The 21,866-nt window shown below is 47.7% G+C and overlaps 1 protein-coding gene across 4 annotated transcripts in view; it reads left to right on the plus strand.

Annotated features, from left to right (window-relative positions):
* The window catches only part of LOC119956850 (hydroxylysine kinase-like), an 81,787-nt gene that overhangs the window by 23,056 nt on the left and 36,865 nt on the right, over positions 1 to 21,866 (plus strand). For 2 of the 4 annotated variants that reach the window (XM_038784342.1, XM_038784341.1), the window contains exons 3-5: positions 4,362 to 4,504; positions 8,350 to 8,533; positions 13,124 to 13,708. In XM_038784342.1, coding sequence (XP_038640270.1) covers positions 4,362 to 4,504; positions 8,350 to 8,533; positions 13,124 to 13,584 — 788 coding nt within the window. In that variant the 3' untranslated portion in view covers positions 13,585 to 13,708. Of the gene's footprint in view, positions 1 to 4,361; positions 4,505 to 8,349; positions 8,534 to 13,123; positions 13,709 to 21,866 lie in introns of those variants that run through there. The other 2 variants (XM_038784344.1, XM_038784343.1) reach the window with 1 other exon arrangement.

The raw sequence follows: 21,866 nt of genomic DNA on the forward strand, positions 1-21,866 counted from the left end.
AAGACGACTCTTTCTGGTAGACGTGAAACCGCCACAGCGATTGCTCTTGTACAGTAGAACAGTGGTTAGCACTGTTGCTTCACAGCGCCATGGTCCGAGGTTCGATTCCTGATTCGGTCACTGTCTGTGCGGGGTCTGCACGTTCACCCCGTGTCTGCGTGGGTTTCCTCCGGGTGCTCCGGTTTCCTCCCACAAGTCCCGAAAGTCATGCTTGTTAGGTGAATTGGACATTCTGAATTCTCCCTCCACGCACCCGAACAGGCGCCGGAATGTGGCGACTAGGGGATTTTCACAGTAACTTCAATACAGTGTAATGTATGCCTCCTTGTGACAATAAAGATTATTATTATATTAAAACAAAACAGAGGAAAGAGTTAATCTGAAGGAAAGGCACAAGATGAAGGATGGCAACTAATCAGAGTTTGGACTTCACAACAGATTTGGGGGGGGTTCTAACTGTGTAATATGCAAATCAGAAACTGCGCACATCATCATAGGAAGTGACGCAACATCACACGGTTTGCTCTCTCGTGTAGTCTCCGGTAAGATGCAACCAACACAATATGGGGTGGCAGGGTGGTTAGCACTGCTGCCTCGCAGCACCAGGGACGCGGGTTCGATTCCAGCCTTGGGTGACCATCAGGGTGGAGTTTACACGTTCCCCCTGTGTCCGCGTGGGTTTCCTCCGGGTGCTCCGGTTTCCTCCCGCGGTTCAAAGATGTGCAGGTTGGGTGGATTGGCCGCGATAAGTTATCCCTTAGTGTCCAAAGATGTGCAGGTTTGGCGAGGTTATGGGGATAGGGCGGGGGGGATAGGCCTTGATGGGGTGCTCTTTCAGAGAGTCAGTGCAGACTCGATGGGCTGAATGGCCTCCTTCTGCACTGTAGGAATTCTATGTTTCTCAATATAGCTCCTGTTTTCCATACCTCAGTAGGCTCAGTAAAAATTCTGCATTAGTCGAACAACAACAAGAATATTGCAGCAATCTGGACTCATTAACACCTCGTATAATTCTATGGAATTTCCACAGTTCCTCCTGCAAAGTCAGTAGCACAGTGGGCTAAATAGCTGGCTTGTAATGCAGATTAAGACCAGCAGCGTGGGTTCAATTCCCGTACTGGCCTCCCCGAACAGATGTGGGAATGTGGGAACTAGGGGCTTTTCACAGTAAGTTCCTTGAAGCCTACTTGTGACAATAAGCGATTATTATATCCTTCTGAAAGGTCCATACCGAACATGATACTCAAGTTCTCGGGGAGCCTAACCAATAGACCGGCAGTTCCCTTTCATTAAAATCCTTTCACAGGATGTGGGCGTCGCTAGTGAGGCCAACATTTGTTGCTCATCCCTAATTGCCCTTGAGGAGCTGGTGGTGAGCTGCCTTCTTGAACCGCTGCAGTCCATGTAGTGTAGGACCACCCACAGTGTGGTGAGCAAGAGTATTCCAAGAATTTGACCCAGCAACAGTGAAGGAACGCAGTTTGTGAAGAATTCAATTCGCCGCCAGAAATATCTTAACTGAGAACATGAGCCTTTTAAGCTTTACTTTGAAACCTAGACAGCAGAATTATTGTAACCAGCTGCTTTACTCCGAGTCGTAAAGTCATAAAGGCACAGAAGGAGGCACATTTCATGGAATTTACAGTGCAGAAGGAGGCCATTCGGCCCATCGAGTCTGCACCGGCTCTTGGAAAGAGCACCCTACTTAAGCCCACACCTCCATCTTATCCCTGTCACCCAATAACCCCACCTCACCTTTTTTGGGCACTAAGGGCAATTTAGCATGGCCAATCCACCTAACCTGCACATCTTTGGACTTGTGGGAGGAAACCGGAGCACCCGGAGGAAACCCACGCAGACACGGGAAGAATGTGCAGACTCCTCACAGACAGTGACCCAGCGGGGAATGGAACCTGGGACCCTGGAGCTGTGAAGCAACTGTGCTAACCACTGTGCTACCCAAAAACCAACCACATGGTAATGTATCAAATTGTAAGGTCAAAAGAAATAGGAGCAGGAATAGGCCATTCAGCCCCTTTAGCCTGCTCTGCCGCTCAATAAGATCATAGTTGATCTGATTGTGGCCTCAACATTATTCTCCTGCCCTCCCACCATAACCCTCAACTCCCATTTTGATGGAACATCGTGTCTAACTGAGCCTTGAATATGTTCAAAGATTCAACCTCCACTTCTCTCTGGAGATGAGGATTTCAAAGATTTGCAGTCCCTTGAGAGAATAAATTGCTTCTTATTTCTGTCTAAAATGGGAGACCGCTTATCTTTAAACTGTTCCTCCTAGTTCTGTATTCCCCATGAGGGGAAATAACCCTTCAGCATCCACCCTGTCGAGCTCCCTCAGAATCTTATGTTTCAATAAGATCACCTCTCCTTCTAAACTCCAATAAGTATAGATCAAACTATCCACCTTTCCACATAAGGAAAGCCCCTTCATCCCAGGAATAAGCCCAGTGAACTTTCTTTGAACTGCTTCCAATTAAAGTATATCCCTCCGAATAGGACTTACTTCAGGTGTGGTCTCCCCAGTGTCCTGTAGAGTTGTAGCAATCTTTATAGATGCAACCCTACCTAACCGTTGGACGCTTTGGGGCAATTTAGCATGGCTAATCCACTTAACCTGCATACCTTTGCACCCGGAGGAAGTCCACACAGAAATGGGGAGAGTGCGCAAACCCAACACAGACAGTCACCCAAGGTTGGAATTGAACCCGGGTCCCTGGTGCTGGGAGGAAGCAGTGCTAACCACTGTGCCACCGTGCCGCCTTTTGTGACCACTGTGATGTTCTTTGCTTTCTGGATGAGGATGGCTTCGAAGTGTAGTGCCTCACAAAGAACATCAAGCAATGTATTGAACAAAGCTATTTATTTACTACAACTAAATAGATTTGAACTTGCTTGCTAAGATATAAAAGATTACAGATTGACTAAAACTATGATTCTAATTACAGAGCACCTGATAGCACGTCTATTCTCTACATCGCTGACCAACATTCTCCCCTAATCAAGAGTATCACGTGATCCACGTGTATGCGCATGATCGCCATCTAGTGGTTGGATGTAGTTACAGTAAATTATTAACTCTTCATTATTCTTGCAATACACATATTGTCACAACCATCAATTGTTATAATTTCCCACTGAAATCTGCCATCTTTACCTGATTTGGCTGACAGGCGACTCCAGACACACATCAGTGTAGTTGACTCTTCACTGCCCTCTGAAGTGGCCGAGCAAGAGACTCAGTTTTTGGGCAATTAGGGAAGCAAATACTGGCCTTTGCAGTGACACTCTCAACCCATGAAACAATTAGAAAAACACCAATTAATTTGAATACAGTTAATACTGTTATGGAACCAGGGTTTAGAGAACCTCAAAATGTATCATGGAGTTCACCTGACCCACAACGTTTAATAGATTGTGGTATGGGGAGCACACGGCCCACTCTACAGGTGTGGTACAGCAGAAATGGAAAAGTAATTTTGCAACCATCAATTCAAATACAACCCCTAAAGAATACAACACTAAGTAATCCTTAATAACTTCCCAAACAACATCCAGAAGACAAAAGAAACACCTTTCAACAGAATCACATTAGATTTACATTCACTACTGAGAACATTTATAATTCTGAATTCACCAAATGATCAAGAGATAGTCTTTTGATGGCAGAGAGATCAACAGTGCACCTGCTCTGTCTGGCTTCAGCTCCAACACTGAAAACGAAACTAAAACACACCCTGCAGCAAACAGCCTAAAATGAAAGTAAAAAGCTGACAGACAGCAAAACTCCACCCACTCTCTGACATCGCTGCAGTAATAAACACCCATTTCTTAAAGGTACTCTAACTACAGGTACTTATATACACACACATTTATAAACACCCATTTCTTAAAGGTACTCTCACTACAGATATTTATATACATACCCATTTATAAACGCCCATTTCTTAAAGGTACTCTCACTACAAATATTTATATACATTCCCATTTAGGTACTCTCACATGACAATACGTACTCCGTTAAAGTCATGGTTATGCTTATTTTCTCTATTGGTTGTGATTGTTCTGAGTACCTCTCTCCATTTTGCTCCCTCTCTGTAGAGTAATCCAATCAGTGCCATATTCCTCTGCAGATATATCCTCCACCTGTCCATCCAATTTCCATTGAACATCTCCGCTTCCACCTCTCTCATGGGCAGTGGGTTCCAGGTCATCATCAATTTGCTGCATAAACCTGTTCTTGCGCCCGTTCCCCCTGCCGTCTCTTCCCCAGAACCTTTGAATGGGGGAAAGGTTAACAATCTCATGTTAAAGTTGACCGATGCTGAAAATACTTTTTACAGAACGAGGGAATGAATGTACACAAAACATGATCAGGATGCTGACATACCTGCCCGGTGTCCCCTTCGCCAAACTCACTTTGGATCATCGGACTTTCTACAGGATAGGTAGAACTTTTGCCCAGATGGACAAAGCCCTTCATGAGGTATTTGAATATTTTGCTCCTTGTTTTAGTAAAGTGTAGACACGGGCGCAGAATTTCTTTGACGTTCTTGATGGGACAGTTTTGTATCAATTATGCCACATTCGCTTACAAAAGCCACTTACATCAGATGGAGATGGTGGCATTGTGGTAATGTCATTGGGCTGGCGTCCGAGGTTAATTCTCTTGGGATATGGGTTCAAAGCCCATCATGGCAACTGGTGGAATTTAAACTCTTTTTTTTTAATACTAGAATTGGAAGTTTGATTCAGTAAACGTAGCTACATAGCTGCCGTTGGATTGGCAACATAGCCTCCAAGTAGGATCTGACAGTCTGTGTACGATACTGAGCAAATTCCCAGAGGTTTTCCAGTCTGGTTTGGCTACCATTAAAAGGGCTGTGGCCAAAGTCCAGGTGGACCCGCCGCCCAACCCTGATACTTTCGTGGCCGCCTGGCTCCCCAAGCTATAGTGGAGAAGGTTGAGACCGAATTTCAGCGTTTGGAGAGTTTGGGCATTATTTGGCCTGTGCTCCTCGCTGAATGGGCGGCACTGATGGTTCCTGTAATGAAGCCAGATAAGACTGACAACCTCTGACAGTGAACACGGCTTCGAGGTTAGACTGTTTAACCTTTACCTTGCATCGAGGATTCATATGCAACACTGGCCGTGGCTGTCCATTCACAAAATTTGACCTGAGCAACACTTATCTACAGCTTGAGCTCGATAAAGCCTCATGGAAGTAAGTCCCGATTAATTCGCACAAGAGACTCTATGAGTATATTCGGCTTCCGTTCGGAGTTTCCTCGGCGTGCGGAGTCTTCCATTGGATTCGATTTGATTTATTGTCACGTGCACCAAGATACAGTAAAAAGTATTATTCTGCAGACATTCCAGACAGATCGTCCATACATGAAATAAACAAAGACATACATAAATACATAAAGTAAATACTTAGACGATGTGTAAGTCACAGTGGCAATGGAACAAGAACATTCGAAAGCCTCGAGGCGGTGTTGAAACAGTGTTCTGAATATAGACCAGAATGGCCTGCACCTGGTTGCCGAGAAGGTACGGGCAATCAAAATGGGTCCCGTTCAACGAGATACCACGGAACGTCGCTCTTTCCTTGGATTAGTGAATTATTATGGGTGCTTCAATCTGAATCTGGCTACCATTCTCACTCTAGGTCACTTACTTTTGAAAAAACATCAGTCTTGGGATCGGGGCAAGGCCCAGGATACGGCCTTTAACAAGGTGAAGAGGCGGTCATCTTCCTCAGGGGCGTTGACACATTGGTACTCCTCCAAGCCGTCGTATGTCACGTGTGAGGCTTCACCGTATGACATTGGGGCGGTTTTGTCCCATCGAATGGACGACGGCCGTAATCGCCCAATCGCTTTTACCTCCCAGACGCTGGCTGCAGATGAAAGAAAGTATGCCCAGATCGAGAAAGAGGATCTTGTGGGCGTATTCAGTGCAAATGGCCACCATTTTTTATCATCACCGATCACAAGCTATTGTTGTACCTCTTCCAAAAGGACAAGTCAGTCCCGCCCATTGCGTTTGCAAAGCATAGAACATAGAACATTACAGCGCAGTACAGGCCCTTCGGCCCTCGATATTGCGCCGTCCTGTGAAACCCTTCTAAAGTCCATCTACACTATTCCCTTATCGTCCATATGCCTATCCAATGACCGTTTGAATGCGTTTAGTATTGGCGAGTCCACTACTGTTGCAGGCAGGGCATTCCACGCCCTTACTACTCTCTGAGTAAAGAACCTACCTCTGACATCTGTCCTATATCTATCTCCCCTCAATTTAAAGCTATGTCCCCTCATGCTGGACATCACCATCCGAGGAAAAAGGCTCTCGATGTCCACCCTATCTAATCCTCTGATCATCTTGTATGCCTCAATTAAGTCCCCTCTTAACCTTCTTCCCTCTAACGAAAACAGCCTCAAGTCCTTCAGCCTTTCCTCATAAGATCTTCCCTCCATACCAGGCAACATGCTTGTAAATCTCCTCTGTACCCTTTCCAATGCTTCCACATCCTTCCTATAATGTGGCGACCAGAACTGCACACAATACTCCAAATGCGGCCGCACCAGAGTTTTGTACAACTGTAACATGACCTCATGGCTCCGAAACTCAATTCTTCTACCAATAAAAGCTAACACACCATACGCCTTCTTAACAACCCTCTCAACCTGGGTGGCAACTTTCAGGGATCTATGGACATGGACACTGAGATCTCTCTGCTCGTCCACACTACCAAGAATCTTACCATTAGCCCAGTACTCTGCCTTCCTGTTATTCCTTCCAAAATGAATCACCTCACACTTTTCTGCATTAAACTCCATTTGCCACCTGTCAGCCCAGCTCTGCATCTTATCTATGTCCCTCTGTAACTTGTAACATCCTTCTGCACTGTCCACAACTCCACCGACTTTAGTGTCATCTGCAAATTTACTCACCCATCCTTCTACGCCCTCCTCCAGGTCATTTATAAAAATGACAAACAGCAACGGTCCCAAAACAGATCCTTGTGGTACACCACTAGTAACTGGACACCAGTCAGAGCATTTCCCATCAACCACCACTCTTTGTCTTCTATCAGCTAGCCAATTTCTGATCCAAACTGCTAAATCACCCTGAATCCCATGCCTCTGTATTTTCTGCAATAGCCTACCATGGGGAACCTTATCAAACGCTTTACTGAAATCCATATACACCACATCAACTGCTTTACCCTCATCCACCTGTTTGGTCACCTTCTCGAAGAACTCAATGAGGTTTGTGAGGCACGACCTACCCTTCACAAAACCATGTTGACTATCTCTAATCAAATTATTCCTTTCCAGATGATTATACATCCTATCTCTTATAAACCTTTCCAAGACTTTTCCCACAACAGAAGTAAGGCTCACTGGTCTATAGTTACTGGGGTTACCTCTGCTCCCCTTCTTGTACAAGGGGACAACATTTGCTATCCTCCAGACCTCTGGCACTATTCCTGTAGACAAAGATGACTTAAAGATCAAAGCCAAAGGCTCAGCAATCTCCTCCCTAGCTTCCCAGAGAACCCTAGGATAAATCCCATCCGGCCCAGGGGACTTATCTATTTTCACACTTTCCAGAATCGCTAACACCTCCTCCTTATGAACCTCAAGCCCTTCTAGTCCTCTGTTATTGGCTGCCTATGAATTTTCTATCAGGCACTGCCCCGGGACAGCGCATGCTGATGCGTTGAGCCATCTTCCTCTGCAGGTCGAGTCCACGATCCTGCTGCCGACAGCGTTCTCTGGTGCCATATACGGCGACTGACCAAGTGCATCAGCTCCACGAGGACTTACCGGAGCCAGAGATACTCCAACGTCCTCCGCCTGCTCCTCCTCCTCCATCTCGTCGAGAGGGTCTTCGGACTTGGGGGAGGGGGGGAGGAATGTAATATCCTGCACGGAAGCCTTTGGAATCTTGTCTTCCCTGTGCTCCTTGTATAGTACGAGCTCCGCTGGCAGGGGCGGGGTTTCTCAATTACCTAGAGTATCTAAAGTTGGTCAAGATCCCGGCCAGAGAAGATCCGGTAAGTGTCTACCTGGGAGCGTAAATTTACTGTTTGTAAATAATACTTTATTCTATTTCTCAGTTTGGACTCCTCGTCCTTATTAAAGTTTCCAACAACTACTGTCCCAGGTCAAAGGTTGTGAGGCTGACACCAGTCACTGGTCTGAAGAAGGAATGAAATGATGGGGGGGGGGGGGTGTTTGGTTGGGTTGACCAGCATTTCCCCGCTCACACTAACCCCAACCTTTTATGAATCAGTAACGGATTTATCCAACTGTTAGGGCTTCCGGCACCCAACCGCAAAGTGCTTGCATCGCGAAGGATTCAGGTGGGATCTTTCAAACCTGCACCTGGTGGAACAGTACCTGTGTGAATTGAAGGAGGGCGATACACATTCAATTGTCCGGCAAGTTGTTCAAGAGTTCAAGGAAAAGATTCTCCCCAACCTGAGCCACTTTCGCAAAGGTAAGTTCGCCCTTATTGAGAAACTGCTCGGGTTGCCGATGCTGGCTGGTCATTGGGGCTGTAGAATGTTCCAGCACAGAGCCAGGCCCTTCGGCCCATCCGGTGTTGGTTTCTAAATAATGAATAATGCCCATGAATTGTACAACCCCTCCGTCCTTCCCCTCAGTTCAAACTTAACCTTCTCAAGGGTCAAGTATTCCAACAGGTCCCCCCGCCACGCCAGGGCACAGGGTGGAGAGGTTGCTCTCCATCCCAGCAGGATCTGCCTTCGGGCGATCAATGAGGCGAAGGCTACAACATCTGCCTCTCCGCCCATTTCCAACCCCGGCTGGTCCGACATCCCGAATATGGCCTCCCGGGGACACGGGCCCAGTGTCACGTGCACCACCTTGGAAATTACCCTAAAAACCTCCTTTCAGTAATCCTCCAGCTTTGGACAGGACCAAAACATTGGAACGTGATTAACGGGGACCCCCCGCAACGCTCACACACATCTTCTACTCCTTCAAAGAATCGGCTCATCCTTGCCCTCGTGAGGTGTGATACCTTCAGCTGTATCAGCCCCAACCTCGCACATGAGGTGGAGGCATTTACTCTCTGGAGCACCTCACACCAGAACCCCCTCCTCCATATCCTCTCTCAACTCTTCCACTTTGCTTTGATCCCTTCCAGTGGTGCCTTATCCTCTTCCAAAATAGCTCCGTACACCGCTGACACTACCCCCTTCTCCAGTCCCCCTGTCGTCAGCACCTCCTCCAGCAATGTGGAGGCCGGCTCCACTGGGAAGCTCTGTATCTCCTTTCTGGCAAAGTCTCGAACCTGCATGTGTCTAAACATTTCCCCCTGCTCCAGCCCATACTTCACTTCCAGCTCCCTCAATCCTGCAAACCGACCCCTAAGAAACAAATCTTTTAGTGTCTTACTCCCCTTCTCCTCCCATTTCCGAAAACTTCCATCCCACTTCCCTGGCTCAAATCTGTGATTCTCCCTAATCTGCATTTCCCTTGACCCTGCCCCCAACCCGAAGTGTTGGTGAAACTGCCTCCAAATTCTCAATGAAGCTATTACTACCGGACTCCCTGAGTATTTCCCCGGAGCTATTGGGAGCGGGGCTGTTGCTAGTGCTTTCAGTCCCGACCCCCTTCACAAACTCTCCTCCATTCTGACCCATTGGGAATCAACCCCTCTGACCCAGGTCCGCACCTTCTCCATATTCGTCACCCAGTAGTAGTACATCAGGTTCGGGAGACCCAAACCCCCTGCCTGCCTTCCTCTCTGTAGCAGCACCTTTCTAACTCTGGCTACCTTCCCTCCCCATATGAACAAGGTAATGATTCCTTCAATCTCCCTGAAAAAAGCCTTTGGCAGGAAAATCGGCAGGCATTGAAAAATAAGCAGAAATCGCGGCAACACATTAATTTTAACCGCCTGTACCCGACCAGCCGTGACAGAGGGAGACCATCCCACTTTGCCAGATCAGCTTTCACTCTCCCCACCAAACTAGTGATGTACCTGCGAAGCCTCCCCCACTCCTGGGCAACCTGCACCCCCAAGTACCTAAAATGAGTCCCTGCCCTAGGGAATGGCAGCCCCCCCCCCACCCCTGCCCCCCACCCCCGGCCGAGACACCACAAAATACTCCCTCTTGTCCAGATTCAGCTTGTACCCCAAGAAAGACCCAAATACTCGCAGTAGCTCCAATATTCCCCCTATCGACACACTCGATAGTGTGTCACATACAGCAGCAAGTCGTCGGCATATAAGGACACCCTATGCTCTATCCCCCCCTGCACTATTCCTTTCCATGCTCCCGAACTTCTTAATGCGGTGGCCAACGGCTCAATCGCAAGTGCAAACAGCAGGGGGGACATAGGACATCCCTGCCTCTTCACACGTTGGAGAGAAAAGTATCTCGAGCTGATGTTGTTTGTGCGGACACTCGCCCTCGGCTCCTTATATAGTAGCTTTACCCAGTTCACAAATCTTGGTCCAATCCTAAACCGCTCCAGAATCGCCATCAAGTACCCCCATTCTACCCGGTCGAACGCCTTCTCAGCGTCAAATGCCACAACCACCTCTGTTTCCTTCTCTTCCGCCGTTGCCATAACCACGTTCAAAACCCTCCTAATGTTTGAAAACAGCTGCCTCCCTCTCACGAACCCCATCTGATCTTCACCTATCACCTTCGGGAGGCACTCCTCCAGCCTACCCGCCAGTACCTTCGCCAATACCTTTGCGTCCACATTCAGAAGTGATATGGGCCTATACGACCACACTCCGTCTGATTCTTATCTTTTTTTAGCAACAGTGAAATCGATGCCTGCCCCAAGGTTTGTGGCAGCACCCCCTTCCCTATCGCCTCTTCAAACATCCCCACCATCAGGGGTGCCAACTTTGGGGCAACACGGTGGCATGGTGGTTAGCATAAATGCTTCACAGCTCCAGGGTCCCAGGTTCGATTCCCGGCTGGGTCACTGTCTGTGCGGAGTCTGCACGTCCTCCCCGTGTGTGCGTGGGTTTCCTCCGGGTGCTCCGGTTTCCTCCCACAGTCCAAAGATGTGCGGGTTAGGTGGATTGGCTATGCTAAATTGCCCGTAGTGTCCTAAAAAGTAAAAGGTTAGGGGGGGGGGGGTTGTTGGGTTACGGGTATAGGGTGGATACGTGGGTTTGAGTTGGGTGATCATTGTTCGGCACAACATTGAGGGCCGAAGGGCCTGTTCTGTGCTGTACTGTTCTATTTATCCTTGAGAACCTTATAATTATGCCCCCTTGTAACAGCTACATCCACCCGAGGAAATAATCTCTGAACGTCCACTCTATCTATCCCCCTCATCATCTTATACACCTCTATTAAGTTGCCTCTCATCCTCCTTATTATCTGAACGGTGAGAGATTGCAGAGCTCGGAGGTACAGAGGGATCTGGGTGTCCTAGTGCATGAATCACAAAAGGCTGTTATGCAGGTACAGCAAGCAATGAGCAAAGCTAATGTTCTTGTCTATTGTGAGGGGAACTGATTACAGAAGTAGAGTGGTTATGCTTGAGATACACAGGGCATTGGTGAGACCACATCTGGAGTACAGCGTGCAGTATCGATCTCCTTATTTAAGGAAGGATGTGGAAACATTGGAAGCAGTTCAGAGAAGGTGTGCTAGACTAATACCAGGAATGGGCGGGTTGTCCTGTGAGGAAACGTTGGAGAGGCTGGGCTTGTATCCGAGTTCCGAGTGAGAGAGGACGATTGAAACATAGAAGATCCTGAGGGGATATTGATAGGGTGGGATGTGGAGAGGATGTTTCCTCTTGTGGGGGTATCTAGAAGTAGGGGGGTCACCCACTTAGGACGGAGATGAGGAGAAATATTTTCTCTCCTGGGGTCCATGTGTTTCTGGAACTCTCTTCGACAAAAGGCAGAGTCTTTGAATATTTTTTAAGCTGGATAGATTCTTGATAAGCAAAAGGGTGAAAAGTTACCGAGGGTACAAAGAACAAAGAAAATTACAGCACAGGAACAGGCCCTTCGGCCCTCCCAGCCTGCGCCGATCCAGATCCTTTAGCTAAACCTGTCTCCTATTTTCCAAGGATCTACTTCCCTCTGTTCCCCGCCTGTTCATATATCTGTCCAGATGCATCTTAAATGATGCTATTGTGCCCGCCTCTACCACCTCCGCTGGCAAAGCGTTCCAGGCACCCACCACCCTCTGCATAAAGAACTTTCCACGCACATCTCCCTTAAACTTTCCCCCTCTCACCTTGAAATCGTGACCCCTTGTAATTGACACCTCTACTCTTGGAAAAATCCATCCACCCTGTCCATACCTCTCATAATTTTGTAGACCTCAATCAGGTCCCCCCTCAACCTCCGTCTTTCCAACGAAAACAATCCTAATCTACTCAACCTTTCTTCATTGCTAGCACTCTCCATACCAGGCAACATCCTGGTGAACCTCCTCTGCACCCTCTCCAAAGCATCCACATCCTTCTGGTAGGTGGGAATGTGGGGTTGAAGCTACAATCAGACCAACCATAATCTTAGTGAATGGCGGAGCAGATATTACGGGCCGAGTGGCCTACTCCTGCTCCTAATTCATATGTTCTTATGTATGTTCGTATAAGTATTGCTAGTGATCACTCGCTATCAATTAGTCTATGGCAATTAATCCAGAACAGACCCAGACATTAGGTGATGAAATCCTGCTTGGTCAAAGTCCAGAGTCATAGTTCCCCCAAACCATGCATCGCATAATATTGTTTTTGTCAAGGGTGGCACGGTGGCACAGTGGTTAGCACTGCTGCCTCACGGCGCCGAGGTCCCGGGTTCGATCCAGGCCCTGGGTCACTGTCCATGCACATTCTCCCTGTGTCTGTGTGAGTCCCACCCCCACAACCTAAAGATGTGCAGGGTGGGTGGATTGGCCGCGCTAAATTGCCCCTTAATTGGAAAATAAATTGGGTACTCGAAGTTCATTTTTAAATTATATATTGTTTTTGTCAAGAAATCGAATCTGAATGAATCAAAGCTCCCTGATTCCTGTAACCGGGGTTCTTCCCTCAGGAATGTATGATCAAAGTTTTTTTCCCAATTTTCCAGGCATTATTCATGGAGATTGCAACGAAAACAACATCCTGCTGGAACCCATGGAGGGGAGACGCGGCCCGACTCACCCACACCCGGAATTCCGGATTTCTGCTATCCTGGACTTTGGCGACATGAACTACGGCTGCTTTGTCCACGAACTGGCTATAAGCATCACGTATCTGACGATTATGGACAGCGACCCCATCGGCGTGGGGGGCCACGTTATTGCCGGTTTCGAGAGCGTGATCCCACTGTCGGAGCAGGAGAGAGGCTCCCTCTTTCTGCTGGTGCTGTGCAGGCTTTCCCAGTCGCTGCTTATTGCCGGGCACAGTGTCCTGCTCGATCCAGAGAACGAAGACTACATCATGACCTCAGTGAGGAAAGGCTGGAGGTGCCTGCACCAGCTGTGGGATCTGGGTAAAGAGGCAGTGGAAAAGATCTGGTTTGATACAGCCAGCTCCTATCAGAGATAGAGTGGATGTTGTCGGTAACGTGAAGGGACTCCTCTGCAAACAAAAGGTATACGTTCAAGCCTTGTTCTTTTTCGGGATTACCCATAAACTTCCCCATTGTTTACTCCATGGCAACGCCTCATCCAATCACCTGTTACAGTGTGAGTTCTTCCCCAAATGGCTGAACAGTCGTATATTTTCCTCACCGATTCCTCTTTTTATGTCAGGAGTTGAAAAGCAGAAAGCTGGGACCAGGGAAAGGGACACTAAGCCCACTTCTGACCTTTCCATGAACCCTGGGCCACTTGATCTATTGGAAATGTTACAGAGCCAGTTTCATACCCACTTTGGGGGGAAGTGGCTGCTTCCTTTGCAGGGGAAGGGGTCATATGTTAAACCTTCTCATGGGTTTGTGCAATGTGTTTGAACCACCCGTGTCAGACTGTCTCGTGTTAGACTGTCCCGTGTCAGACTGTCCCATGTCAGACTGTGCCTTGAACAAATGTCCTGTTTCAGATTGTCCCGTGTCAAGACCGTCCCGTGTCAAACTGTCCCGTGTCAAGACTGTCCCATGTCAGACTGTGCCATGTCATAATATCACATATCAAACTGGCCCGTGTCAGACTGTCCCATGTTGGACAGTTACATGTCGGACTGTCTCATGTCAGACTTCCCCCAGTCGAACTGCCCCCAGTCGAACTGCCCCATGTCGGACGGTCCCCTGTCGGACGGTCCTGTGTGTGATTGCCCCGTGTCGGATTATCCAGCGACTCACTGTCCCGTGTTGGACTGTCCTGTGTCAGGCCATGTCAGACTGTCCCGTGTTGGGCTGTCCCGTGCCGGACTGTCCCGTGTCGGACTGTCCCTTGTCAGGCTGTGTCATGTCGGGCTATCCTGTGTCAGGCTATCCCGTGTCGGGCTGTCCCGTGTCGGGCTGTCCCGTGTCCGGCTATCCCGTGTCGGGCTGTCCCGTGTCGGGCTGTCCCGTGTCGGACTGTCCCGTGTCGGACTGTCCCAGTCGGGCTGTCCCGTGTCGGGCTGTCCCGTGTCGGGCTGTCCCGTGTCGGGCTATCCCGTGTCGGGCTGTCCCGTGTCGGGCTGTCCCGTGTCGGACTGTCCCGTGTCGGGCTGTCTCGTGTGTGACTGTCCCGTGTCGGGCTGTCCCGTGTCAGGCTGTCCCGTGTGGGACTGTCCCATGTGACCTGTTGTCCTCCAGAAGGTCCCAACAAAATGTATCTGTTTATTGCAGCAAAAGGCGCCACCTAGTGGCTGTTTAGAGCAAAACCCTCATTCCAAAATATCCATGATTTTAATAAACTTTCAGCTGTTATTCCCATGGGTTAGGGTAATGCTGGATCCCATCCTGTGCATCGCCACTCTTAGTGTGAGCTGATCCAAAGTGCAGCAAACCTGGGTATTCTCTAACCTGGACCCTGCCTGTGGGCGACAAAGAACCGAGGAGAGTTTAAATGTGGCTGAGCTGGGTTTAGACGGGAAGAGAGTGAGAGAAATCCAGCCTGGGTCAGGCCCACCAGCTTTATCTGTGTTCAGTTCTGAGCCCCTCCCCTCAGGAAGGACGGAATGGCCATGGCCACCGGGGGGGGGGGGGGGGGGGGGGGGGGGGGGGTACAGCAAAGATTCTCCAAAGCACTACTACTGAGGACAGGCTGCTTGTGCCGCCCTGATTGAGTTTAGAAAATCCACAGCTGATTTTATTGAGATGTTCAAAATATTTGACAATGATGTATTCAATAGGGCAGCACGGTGACGCAGTGGGTTAGCCCTGCTGCCTCATGGCGCCGAGGTCCCAGGTTCGATTCTGGGTCACTGTCTGTGAGGAGTTCGCACATTCTCCCCGTGTTTGCTTGGATTTCGCCCCCTACAACCCAAAGATGTGCAGGCTGGGAGGATTGGCCACGCTAAATTGCCCCTTAATTGGAAAAAATGAATTGGGTTCTCTAAATTTTAAAAAAAGTTTTCCAAACCAAATTGTATTCAATATGGTATTGGATGTGAAGGAATCAAGAACAGGGGCGTAACTTTAAAACTAGATCAGGCATGATCTTAGTGAATAGCGGAACTGGCTCGAAGCGGCCTATTCTGAAATCTTGGCTGGAATTCTCCAGCCATTAAGATTCTCAGTTCTCGCTGGCAGCCGGAGCTGCCCACGGATTTATCGGCAGTGTGGGGTGGCTACAATGGGAAATCCCATTGACAAGAGGTGCGAAGAGGGAATGCCGCCGCCAGTGAATGGCGCTCCGGCAAGAAACACGCGGTTGGGGCGACCGGGGAATCCAACCCCTATGTGTGTGTGTTTGTATGATGCCTTTTAGCAAGCATTTCTATCCGCAAAGGGCAGTGGTAAATGGTGAACTCTCACCTCTGAAATACCCTGGATGCTGAGCATCAGCTAGAGTTGTCAGGATTGAAATGGACGGCACGCTTGCCCAGTGCTTAGCACTGCTGCCTTGCAGCGCTAGGGACCCGGGTTCGATTCCGGCTTTGGGTGACTGTCTGTGTGGAGTTTGCCCGTTTTCCCCGTGTGTTCGTGGATTTCCTCCGGGTGCTCCGGTTTCCTCCCACAGATGCGCAGGTGAGGTGGATTGGCCACGCTAAATTGCCCCTTAGTGTGCAAAAGGTTAGGTGGGGTTACGTGGATAGGGCAAGGGAGTGAGCATGGGTCGGGATGCTCTTTCGGAGGTTTGGTGCAGACTCAATGGGCCGAATGACCTCCTTCACCACTGTAGGGATCCCATGGATTCTATGGATAGATGGGTGAGGGTATGAAGGGACATGAAATAAAGTCAAAGAATGGAGTTGAAGCAGTGATCAACTATGATCTAACTGAAGGGTGGAACTGTCTCACTGGGATGAATGGCCTCCCCCTGTTCCTATGTCCATAATTCCTGCCACAGCCAATCCCCCACCTTAAGGTGAATTGTGGGCCACTGTCCCAATTTAATTCCTTCCGTGACAGCAGATATCAAGGATCAAGGACTGATTGAAAGACTAGACATTTGCTAGTTGCTCCTGTGCAATGAGATACCAAGTCGAACCCTCTGGAGTGCTACAGAAACACTATACTCTGACAAAACTATGTTGAAGGATAGACCACAAAGGTTCTGGACAATAAATGGACCATTTCTGCTCATTTCTTTGGCATTATGAATTTTAAAAATCTCATTCAAGGTATGTGAACATCGCTGGCGAGGCTACCATTTGTTGCCCATCTCTAATTAGCCTTGAGGTGGCGATGGTGAGCCTCCTTCTTAAACTGTTGCAGTCCACGTGGTGTAGGTACGCCCACAGTGCTGTTGGGGAGGAAGCTCCTGCATTTTAACCTAGCGAAGGAATGGCGATATAGTTCCGAGTCACTGGCTTGGAGACAAAGTTCCAGGTGATGGTGTTCCCAGGTCTCTGTTGCCCTTGTCCTTCTGAATGGTGACAGTCGTCGGTTTAGAAGGTGCTGCTATGTATCTGAAATGTATCTTGTAGATGATACACATTTGCATGAAAGAAAACCTCTAACCTGCAGTTCATGGTGTGTGTTGAAATATTTGTCACTCAAATTCGTGTGGGAATTTGCTGCTTACAGTATGATGGGGAAGATGGAACCACGGACTCCCTATAGTGCCGAATGAGACCATTCGGCCCATCGAGTCTACACCGACCCTCTGAAAGAGCACCCTACCCAGGCTCACTCCCTCGCCCTATCCTCGTATCCACGGACAGTGAAAGTCTGCAGAGGGATGTAGATAGTTTAAGTGAGTGGGCTAGGGTCTGGCAGATGAGTACAATGTTGGTAAATGTGAGGTCATCCATTTTGGTAGGAATAACAGCAAAATGGACTATTATTTAAATGGTAAAAAATTGCTTCAGCAGCATGGTGGTGCAGTGGGTTAGCATTGCTGTCTCACAGAGCCAAGTTCCCAGGTTTGATCCCTCTCTGGGTCACTGTCCATGTGGAGTTTGCACATTTTCCCCATGTCTGCGTGGGTTTCACCCCCACACCCCAAAAGATGTGCAGGGTCAGTGCATTGTCCACGCTAAATTTCCTCTTAACTGGAAAATGAATTGGGCACTCTAAAGTTTTTTTAAATTACAGCATACTGCTGTGCAGAGGGACCTGGGTGTCCTTGTGCATAAATCGCAAAAAGTTGGTTTACAGGTGCAGCAAGTAATGAAGAAGGCAAATAGAATGTTATATTTCATTGCTAAAGGGATGGAGTTTAAAAACAGGGAGGTTATGTTACAGATGTATAGGGTGCTGGTGAGGACACACCTGGAGGACTGTGTACAGGGTTTAGTCTCCTTACTCGAGAAAGGATGTACTGGCACTGGAGGGGGTGCAGAGGCGATTCACTAGGTTGATTCCGAAGTTGAGAGGATTGGCTTTTGAGGGGAGACTGAGTAGACTGGGACTATATTCACTAGAATTTAGAAGAATGAGGGGGATCTTATAGAAACATATAAAGTTATGAAGGGGCTAGATAAGATAGAAGCAGGGAGGTTGTTTCCACTGGCGGGTGAAACTAGAACTAGGAGGTATTGCCTCAAAATAAGGGGGTGCAGATTTAGGGCTGAGTTGAGGAGGAACCTCTTCACCCAAAGGGTTGTGAATCTGGAATTCCCTGTCTAGTGAAGCAGTTGAGGCTCCCTCGTTGAATGTTTTTAAGACGCCGATAGATAGCTTTTTGAACAGTAAAGGAATTAAGGGTTATGGTGAGCGGGCCGGAAAGTGGAGCTGAGTCCACAAAAAGATCAGCCATGATCTCATTGAATGGCGGAGCAGGCTCGAGGGGCCAGATGGCCTACTCCAGCTCCTAGTTCTTATTAACTGACCCCACAGCCATGCTAATAACCCCAATGCCATCAGCCCTTATCTTGCCTATTAACCTTTTGTGTGCCATTTTATCACATGCTCTTTGGAAATCCGAGTATACTACATCTACTGGCTCCCCTTTCTCCAACCATGCTAGTTAAATCTTCGAAACAAACCTCTAATACATGTGTCAAACACATTTTCCCTTTCATAAAACCATGTTTACTGATCATTCTATAACTTTCTAACTGCATTGTTACTACCTCCTTAATAATAAATTCCTCCGGGCGGCACATGGCGCAGTGGTTAGCACTGCTGCCTACAGCGCTGAGGACCCGGGTTCGAATCCCGGCCCTGGTACACTGTCCGTGTGGAGTTTGCACATCCTCCCCGTGTCTGCGTGGGTTTCGCCCCCACAACCCAAAGATGTGCAGGGTAGGTGGGTTGGCCCCTTAATTGGAGAAAAAAAAATTGGCAACTCTAAATTTAAAAAACAAAATGAATAATAAATTCCAGTATAACTGATGTTAGGCTGACTGACCTACAGTTCCCTTTCTTCTCTTTCCCTCCTTTCTTGAATTGCGAGGTAAAGTTTCCCAACTCCCAATCTGCAAGGTCACATCCAGGGTGTGAATTTTGCAAAATCACAGGCAGTGCCATTCACTACCTCTGCGGCTATCTCTTTTGGAACCTTAGAGCGTAGGTGGGGGCAGACTAATTAATTATATTTAAATATATTCAAATGAAGATCCTGACATTCAACGTCAGAATTCCCGTCACGTCATTGGAAGAGGGCGGGGACAATCAGAAGCGGAAATTCTGCCAGCGTAACCCACACTTTGGGATCCCGTGGGATTTCCTGCTCCTGCCTTCGATCTCGCACCCCGACCCCTCACCGTCAAATGGGATAGCAAAATCCCGTCCCACTCCTCATATCCATATAAGAACAAAAGAACATAAGAACTAGGAGCAGGAGTAGGCCATCTGGCCCCTCGAGCCTGCTCCGCCATTCAATGAGATCATGGCTGATCTTTTGTGGACTCAGCTCCACTTTCCGGCCCGAACACCATAATCCTTAATCCCTTTATTCTTCAAAAAACTATCTATCTTTACCTTAAAAACATGTAATGAAGGAGCCTCTACTGCTTCACTGGGCAAGGAATTCCATAGATTCACAACCCTTTGGGTGAAGAAGTTCCTCCTAAACTCAGTCCTAAATCTACTTCCCCTTATTTTGAGGTTATGGCCCCTAGTTCTGCTTTCACCCGCCAGTGGAAACAACCTGCCCGCATCTATCCTATCTATTCCCTTCAAAATTTTATATGTTTCTATAAGATCCCCCCTCATCCTTCTAAATTCCAACGAGTACAGTCCCAGTCTACTCAACCTCTGCTTGTAATCCAACCCCTTCAGCTCTGGGATTAACCTAGTGAATCTCCTCTGCACACCCGCCAGTGCCAGTACATCCTTTCTCAGGTAAGGAGACCAAAACTGAACACAATACTCCAGGTATATACAATTATACAATTGCAGCATAACCTCCGTAGTCTTAAACTCCATTCCTCTAGCAATGAAGGACAAAATTCCATTTGCCTTCTTAATCTCCTGTTGCACCTGTAAACCAACTTTTTGCGACTTATGCCCTAGCACACCCAGGTCTCTCTGCACAGCAGCATGTTTTAATATTTTATCATTTAAATAACAATCCCTTTTGCTGTTATTCCTACCAAAATGGATAACCTCACATTTGTCAACATTGTATTCCATCTGCCAAACCCTAGCCCATTCACTTAATCTATCCAAAACCCTCTGCAGACTTCCGGTATCCTCTGCACTTTTCGCTTTACCACTCATCTTAGTGTCGTCTGCAAACTTGGACACATTGCACTTGGTCCCCAACTCCAAATCATCTATGTAAATTGTGAACAATTGTGGACCCAACACTGATCCCTGAGGGACACCACTAGCTACTGATTGCCAACCAGAGAAACACCCATTAATCCCCACTCTTTGATTTCTATTAATTAACCAATCCTCTATCCATGCTACTGCTTTACCCTTAATGCCATGCATCATTATCTTATGCAGCAACCTTTTGTGTGGCACCTTGTCAAAGGCTTTCTGGAAATCCAGATATACCACATCCATTAGCTCCCCATAATCTACTGCTCTGGTAATGTCCTCAAAAAATTCCACTAAATTAGTTAGGCATGACCTGCCCTTTATGAACCCATGCTGCGTCTTTCCAATGGGACAATTTCCATCCAGATGCCTCATTATTTCTTCTTTGATGATAGATTCCAGCATCTTCCCTACTACCGACGTTAAGCTCACTGGCCTATAATTACCCGCTTTCTGCCTACCTCCTTTTTTAAACAGCGGTGTCACGTTTGCTCATTTCCAATCCACCGGGACCACCCCAGAGTCTAGTGAATTTTGGTAAATCATCACTAGTGCATCTGCAATTTCCCTAGCCATCTCTTTAGCACTCTGGGATGCATTCCATCAGGGCCAGGAGACTTGTCTACCTTTAGCCCCATTAGCCCCACCAAGACTATCTCTTGATCATTTGGTGAATTCAGAATTATAAATGTTCTCAGTAGTGAATGTAAACCTAATGTGCTTCTGTTAAAAGGTGTTTCTTCTGTCTTCTGGATGTTGTTTGGGATGTTAAGAATTACTTAGTGTTGTATTCTTTGGGGGTTGTATTTGAATTGATGGTTGCTAAGATGTTCACTGTATGTTTTAAAAAGGTTAATTTGAGTTCATAGAATAAACATTGTTTTGCTTAAAAAATTACTTTTCCATTTCTGCTGTACCACACCTGTCGAGTGGGCCGTGTGCTCCCCATACCACAATCTATTAAACGTTGTGGGGCAAGTGAATCCATGATACACTTTGGGGTTCTCTAAACCCTGGCCCATAACAACTGCATTTTCATACTTTATATCCAGCAAGTTATAAATTTCACCTCAGGTGATATTGAGGTCGATGGATTAGAAACTTGGTCAAAGAGGTAAGTTTGGAGGAGCATTTTCAAAAGGGAAAGAGCGGAAGTGAGACTAGGGGAAGGAGTACCAGAACCGAGCGTCCACAGTTGACGTGGTGGTGAGTGATTAAAATTGGGAATGTGCAGGAGGTTAAAGTTAGGTGAGAGCAAATCTGTCGGAGGAGCTGGAGGAGATAACAATAATAATAATAACCTTGTATTGTTACAAGTATGAAGTTACTGTGAAAAGCCCCTCGTCGCCACATTCCGGCGCCTTTTCGGGTAAGCTGGAACGGGAATTGAACCTGCGCTCCTGGCTTTGTTCTGCATCATAAACCAGCTATCCAGCCCACTGAGCTAAACCAGATTGAAGGGTAGCTTCCTCCTTCGGGGGGGGGGGGGGGGGGGGGGGGGCTCTGTTTAACGGGAAGACGAGGATCCACAGTCTGGTTACTGTTTGTAAAATCAGATCCTGTTCGAACACCTCTCTGA

The sequence above is a fragment of the Scyliorhinus canicula genome, chromosome 24 (assembly GCF_902713615.1).
Source record: "Scyliorhinus canicula chromosome 24, sScyCan1.1, whole genome shotgun sequence".
Lineage (NCBI taxonomy): Eukaryota > Metazoa > Chordata > Chondrichthyes > Carcharhiniformes > Scyliorhinidae > Scyliorhinus > Scyliorhinus canicula.